The 7,001-nt window shown below is 35.0% G+C and overlaps 1 protein-coding gene across 1 annotated transcript; it reads left to right on the top strand.

Annotated features, from left to right (window-relative positions):
* The first annotated feature begins 567 nt into the window (after positions 1–567).
* LOC120086139 (DEAD-box ATP-dependent RNA helicase 53, mitochondrial-like) lies at positions 568–5,486 on the top strand. The gene is made up of 7 exons (XM_039042604.2): positions 568–1,124; positions 1,563–1,690; positions 1,810–2,221; positions 2,652–2,750; positions 2,914–3,138; positions 3,454–3,615; positions 4,542–5,486. The coding sequence occupies exons 1-7, from the start codon at positions 723–725 to the stop codon at positions 5,055–5,057; spliced, it is 1,944 nt and encodes a 647-aa protein (XP_038898532.2). The 5' UTR covers positions 568–722; the 3' UTR covers positions 5,058–5,486.
* The last annotated feature ends 1,515 nt before the right edge of the window (positions 5,487–7,001 follow it).

The raw sequence follows: 7,001 nt of genomic DNA, 5'->3' as shown, positions 1-7,001 counted from the left end.
TCCACTTGTATATCACATATACATGCTTAAGTTCACATAAGATAACCAAGGAGCTTTGTTTATTGGATATGAGTAAATGTAAGAATTAAATAACACTTATTTTATTCATTGAATAATGTGTATCTTTACAAAACAACGAGACTCCGGGAGAATTAGGACACCAATCCCAACATTATTGTTAGGCATGTACGTATGTTCTAAATTAGTTGTAAATTGTCTCTTTTTTGTAACTTATTTGAAGAAAAATGGGATTCTTCTTCGTATTTCTCATAAATTTGGTTTCTTCATGTTGCTATGTTGTGCAAAAGCAAACGCGGCGATCTAACCCCAAAAATATGAGAGTTTGGTGGGGTTGGATTACCTTCATAGGTAAAATTGACTGGATTGAATAATCTATGAACTCGACATTTTTTATTGGCCCAAAAAACTATCTTAACCGGTTTAAACCGACTTATATACCCCCTAGTTATAAGTTATAACCCAGTTATAAATTGATTTATTTTATTTTTTATTTTTAAAAAAATGTGACAACAAACTTTATAGGGGTCGGTTGTTGCCCTAAACCGTGAAGCCTCCGCCTCCTTGGGAGTCCGAATGTCCCAAAACCCTTCACTCTTCGAATTTTCTTAAACCCTAACTAACCCCATCAGCCATCAGCTATCTTCATTTCATTCACAATTTCTCTTGGAGCAGCTCTGTTAGTTGATTCGTGCTTAAGGAGGATGATGAGTGCAATTCTTCTACGGAGATCCGCTGCCTTAGCGGCCTCCAGATGTAGAATCAATTCCACTTTGTTTGCCCCAATCGCGAACTTCTTAGCGTCTCCTGTGGTTGTTAATGGCGGCGTTGTACCTGCTGCTGAGTTTGGACATTTATCTAGTATTGGGGTGACGGAGAGGCCTCTGGGTTTTGGTTTTCAATCGAAGGGATTTCATGCGACGTCTGGGCCGTTGAATTTCAAGGCGTCGTTGGTTTCCCAGGCGGAGTCTGCGGTGGAGGAGTATGATGACGGTAGCAGTAGTAGAAGTGGTGATGAAGGACTCGAGATTGCAAAGCTTGGGATTGCGCCGGAGATTGTCTCTGCTTTGGAGAAAAAGGGTATAACGAAGCTCTTCCCGATTCAGGTGCCGTGTTTCTCATTTCTTACATTTTTTCCCTAGCTTCTGCTGCTGGATGAGATCAGAGACATGGATAGAATCGTAGAGAAGAAGTTTCGACGAATTTGATCACTTCTTCGAACAACAATTTTTTTTTTAATCCACTCTCTCTAACCCCAGCTTGGATATTGAACTACCGCGATGAAATTATGCTTTTATTTCTTATGGATGAGTCGTATTTGTCATGAGAGCTATAGGCCATGTTCCTTACTTCGAGACATTTTGGCTGTACGTGATATCTGTATTTCGGGATATGCTTATCGTCCTATTCCTCAGTCGAATAATGCAATTTACATGTTTCCATTCAGGCTTATATTAGTTCTGTTTGGTTATGTTTCGAAACTCGTTTTTCATTTCCATCGGAGTCTGAAAATGTGTCGTTTAGCCTCTACAATGTTTTTTCAGAGGGCCGTGCTAGAACCAGCAATGCAAGGGCGTGATATGATTGGTCGTGCTAGAACTGGAACAGGAAAAACGCTTGCTTTTGGAATCCCCATCTTGGACAAAATCATTCAGTTCAATGCGAAGAATGGGTTTGTGTTTTCATCTTGCTTAATTTCCTTCCAGCTTGCTTTAGTTTCTACTGAATTCTTCATCTGGGAAGGGTGTGGATTGTTATCCGTTAAATTTTAATTCGTTAGAAATTATGCAGAAGAGGAAGAAACCCGTCAGCCCTGGTTTTAGCTCCAACAAGGGAACTTGCTCGGCAGGTTGAAAAGGAGTTTGAAGAGGCTGCTCCTAGCCTGGACATGATCTGTGTTTATGGGGGGACGCCAATTTCAGGCCAAATGAGGCAGCTTGACTATGGTGTTGATATCGCTGTTGGCACACCTGGTCGCTTGATTGATCTTCTCAATAGGGGTTGTCTAAATTTATCAGAAGTCAAGTTTGTTGTTCTTGATGAAGCAGACCAGATGCTTCAAGTAGGCTTTCAAGAGGATGTCGAGAAGATCTTGGAGAGGTTGCCTCAAAAACGTCAGAGTATGATGTTCTCTGCAACAATGCCATCTTGGATCAGAAAACTATCCCAAAATTACCTAAACAATCCATTAACAATTGATCTTGTGAGTATGTTGGCTATTTAATATATTTTCTGCTTCTTGGAATTTATTTATATAGCTTAAAAGCACAGCCATTCAATTAATAGACTCAGAAACTGAAGGTGGGTTGCACATGATTTTTGAATAATGAAAAGTTCTTTTGCTAGTCAAAATTGCCCATCAATTTTCTCATGAAGTTTTGGTTTCAGGATTAAAAATTTAAAGATTTTAAAATGCTTACAAACGTGATTAGTGTTCTGTTGAAGGTACTCATAAAAAGCATTTTAGATTATGAATGTTATGATTTATTTCCACATTTGTTTCATTTGTACATCGGGTTTTGAGGGGGTAACTTTTTAAAACTAATGGAAATGCAAAAACGAAAAAAAAAAATGGAAAAGCTCATCTCTATGTAATTATTACATGGGATTTGACAACACTTACAATTTTTCAGGTTGGAGATTCTGATCAGAAATTGGCAGACGGAATTAGCTTATTTTCAATTGTTTCAGACATGTATGGAAAAGCATCAATAATTGGACCTCTGATAACAGTATGGACCCAGAACTTCTATTTGTTTGTTACATTTTTTTTTGTTTTACGTGTTTGGTTTTTTGTTTTAATTTTTATATATATTTTCTTATCTGGCCCTGTTATTTCATGTTGTTGACTGTTTGCTTTTATTATGCTGTTGCCATTTATTATCTGCTTGTTAGGAACATGCAAAAGGAGGGAAGTGTATTGTTTTCACTCAAACTAAACGTGATGCTGATAGATTAGCCTATGCAATGGCAAGGAACTTCAGATGTGAAGCTTTGCATGGAGATATCTCACAGAGTCAGAGAGAAAGAACTCTTTCTGGTTTTAGAGAGGGACATTTCAACGTTCTAGTTGCAACTGATGTTGCAGCAAGGGGTCTCGACATACCTAATGTTGATCTTGTAAGTGATGATCTTTCTCGATATTTCTCCTCAGTTTTATCTTGTTATCTGGTATGTAGCTTCTGGGTGCATGGTGAATTATTCAATACTTTCTTCTCAATAATTGACCTTACTCCATCTTTGAAAATAGACTAGAGCAGTGTAATAGTAGTATCAGGCCCTATCATCTCTCTTCCTCTTGTGCTGTTAGGAGTATTGGAGGAAGTGGTTTGAAGGTTGAGGGTATATTTTGTCTGTATGTGATTAATCATTATCATTGTAAAGATTCTTTCTGACACTGCTTCCTTTTATTTTTTATTTTATTTTTTTAATCAGGTAATACATTTTGAGCTTCCAAACAACACAGAAATATTTGTCCATAGATCGGGCCGTACAGGTCGTGCTGGTAAGAGAGGTAGTGCTATTCTTATTTACACAGAGGATCAATCAAGGGCTGTAAGAATGATTGAGCGTGAAGTGGGATGCAGATTTAATGAGGTTAGGATCTCTCTTCAGCGTCAAAATTTTGCAACTTGGGATTCTGTTAAATATATAACTGGAACTTCATCCACGTTTCTACATTTTTACTCCTGAGAATATAAATATTAATATCTGAATTGAGGATAAGGAGTAGGCTTAAGAAAATATCTATTCTGCCTTTACTCACAATAAGTTTCTGGCTCCAGTAACAGCCTCCACATAGATGCCTGGATTCCATGGATACTGTTTCATACATTTTTTAGAAGTCGAGGATTCATATTTCAAGATTATCTTGCATACAAAAGAACCGAGCCTATCAAATTTTTTTTAGATCTTATCCCTGATTTTTTTTAACTTTAAAATTGAGATGGCTTGTTTTAATATCACATGATAAGCATATATGAACATAGTTCAACGGTAATTGGCTGATACATTTTCTTTTGAGGTCGAAGGTTCAAATCCCCATATCTCATTTGTTGTACTAAAGAAATCTCACCTGTTAATAAGCAACACCCAGAGACAACTATATCTCATTTGTTGTACTAAAGAAATCTCACCTGTTAATAAGCAACACCCAGAGACAACTATAAAAGGTGGGTTTCCATGCATATTTGTGTTTGCTGAAAAATCTAAATCAACTCATGCATATGAATGTGGTGGGAATGCAGGTGCTTTTTTTCCCCTTTTATTTTCTAAACACCTGATGAATATTTAGAGGCATTTGTCATGAATATGAGGGAGGAGGTAGGATGAAATATCTGTCCTATATTCTGCGTAGTTGAGTAAATCCAGGGATGCCAATCACTGTAGGCGCTACATAATTAGATAATTGACTTCTCTAGTAACCTCCCATCTCAGGAACTAGGAATAAATATTAGTCCACGTTGGAGTATATCATTACTTGATGTGGAGTTGACTCTGATCGCTTTGTTCTTGATTATCAGCTTCCAAGGATTACTGTTGAGGCTGGCGCTCATGTGGATATGTTCAGTGGAGGTGGTGGTGGTCAATTTGGCACTTTTGGAGCATCTAGAGATCGTCGATTGAGTGATTCAGGTCGTTTTGGTAGCCAAAGAGGTCCAAGTTTCAGTCGTTCAGGAGGTTATGGAAGTTCTGGTTTTGGCCGCTCTATGGGTAGAAATAGTGGACCTAACTCCGGGAGTTTCGGTTCATTTGGTCGCAACTCAAACAATGCTGGAAGTTTTGGTGGTTCTGGTTCCGGATGTTTTGGTGGGTTTGGAGATTTTGATAGTTCAAACCGTTCGGGTGGGTTTGGAGATTTTAGTAGTTCAAACCATTCGGGCAGGTTTGGAGATTTTGGTAGTTCAAACCAATCGGGTGGTTTTGGAGATTTTGGTTCAGGTCGTAGTTCAGGATTTGGTGACACAAGTTCCAGAAACTCTGGCTTATTTGGTGACAATATGGATGCAAGTCAGAGCTATGAGAGAAGGCAATTTTAAACTAAAATAGTGAGCGATGTTCTTTACTGGAAATTTGAAATTCGTAAAGGCTGGTTGAGCTTTTCAACCTCAAGAGGGTGACACCATGTTAAGGAGATGTTCTTGTAGATTTGGTGACAATCTGCTTTTGTGCAGGGGACAACATGGGGAAATAATTGCCTTGGATTCATGACGAATTTTTTTCATAAGCAAGATGACTTGTATCAGGGATTTTGAGGTAGGGCCATGACCATGTGCAACGAATGCCACCATTTCTTATATTTTCTATTGAGATTTCAAATATTTTTGCAGTTAATACAAATGTTGCAATCACTTTGATGGTGAATTAACCTCGAGATTTTAGGGATCAACCTGTAATCTCGTGTATAAATTGTTTTAGGCATATCATCATAGTGTTGTATTCTACTCTTTAAGAGGGGTTTTTTTTTCTGTCTTGCTGTTCATTTCTAAATCTAATGAAATCTATTATAAAGGGGTTACTCTTGAAATAATAAAAATGTTGTAATGGTTTGATTCTCAGTCGTAGAAAGGATCGGATTTATTCTTGCATTTGGAGAAAGAACGTTGTAGCGGTTTGACTTTAAGTCATAGAAAAAATCAAAGACCTCTAGAGAAATACCAAAGAGGAGTTTGGAAAATGGATGTAGGTCGATTGTGTCGAGCCATTATAAAATTTTTGGGGTTAATTTCTCTATTCCTCTTTTACCTTCATTTTCCAATTAACTATTTGTTATATTTTATCGTATGAAATTAATTGCAATATTTTTTTTATAAATTAATTGTTTAATATTTATTTAGGTTGGCTGAATTTATCCCTACATATCGCATATCGATCTTTTTATTAAAATTAAATTGGGTGCTGAAAGGTGCTAGTTTTAATTACTTGGTTATTTTGTTTTGAATTAATTTGTATGACTTTTTTTTTAAACTACTTGCTAGTTAAAAATGTATTAATTTCCTTAATTGGACTTTGGAAAAAGTATAAACTCTATTCATCTTTTTTAGGATTGTCATATCGATCCTACATTTTTTATAATTCACCTTGATTGAGGATGCTCCCAAAGTGCTTTGAGGCAAAGCATGAGTCTCACAGGAAACATAATTCTTATATTTGGATAGTTGACATGATGTAAAATATTAAAGTTTAATAAATTCATTAATAAATTTTATGCTATAATAGAAGTTTGACTAATTCAATTCTCAGGTCAGTTTCAAGTTAGGGTGTTTCGTTATCATTTGCTTAAATACCCAGGTAGTGGTGTTTCGTTTTAAATACCTTAATCCAGACATAATCTTTCTTGGATAGAATCTTTTATAATTAACTTTTTATTATTTAAATCTTTTAATTTACTTGTTTTAAACTGTTTAAAATTAAATTAGAAGATCTATTTTAATCTAATCTCCTTAGATAAGTATGTAATTTATTTTATTTTAATATCATTAGAATTTTAATAATGAAAAATCAAAGTTTTAAGCTATTTAAAAATTTGAATATAATTTTATTTTTGTTCAAGTGATATCTTAATCTCATCAGGTAGGTATGCAATATTTTTAATCTCATGGAAAAATTATAAATATAAATTTAGATTAATTTTATCTTTAACTAAGTAAGATCCTAATTCAATTAGAAAGACATGCACTATTTGTAGTCTTATTAAAAAATGATAAAGATAATATAGAATTAAACTAAAATTATCTTTATGTTCAATCTTACTTAATTCTTCATTTAACTATTTAATATAACTCTTATATTTTAATTAGAGAAGAATCTCTACATGAATCTCTACAGCGTTTAGTTAGTTATCCTAACAATTGAAATATAACATTTATATTTAAATAAAATATATGGTATACATGGTGATATTTTAATCTAAGTGATATATTTTATACAACATTCAAAATTTAATTTAGATCATACATGTCATACGTAGTTAAATTAAAATA

The sequence above is a fragment of the Benincasa hispida genome, chromosome 9 (genome assembly GCF_027475165.1).
Source record: "Benincasa hispida cultivar pf3 chromosome 9, pf3_genome.v1.1, whole genome shotgun sequence".
Classification (NCBI taxonomy): Eukaryota; Viridiplantae; Streptophyta; class Magnoliopsida; order Cucurbitales; family Cucurbitaceae; genus Benincasa; species Benincasa hispida.
The sequence above is the reverse complement of the archived record's forward strand: the minus strand, read 5'-3'. Positions and strand labels throughout refer to the sequence as shown.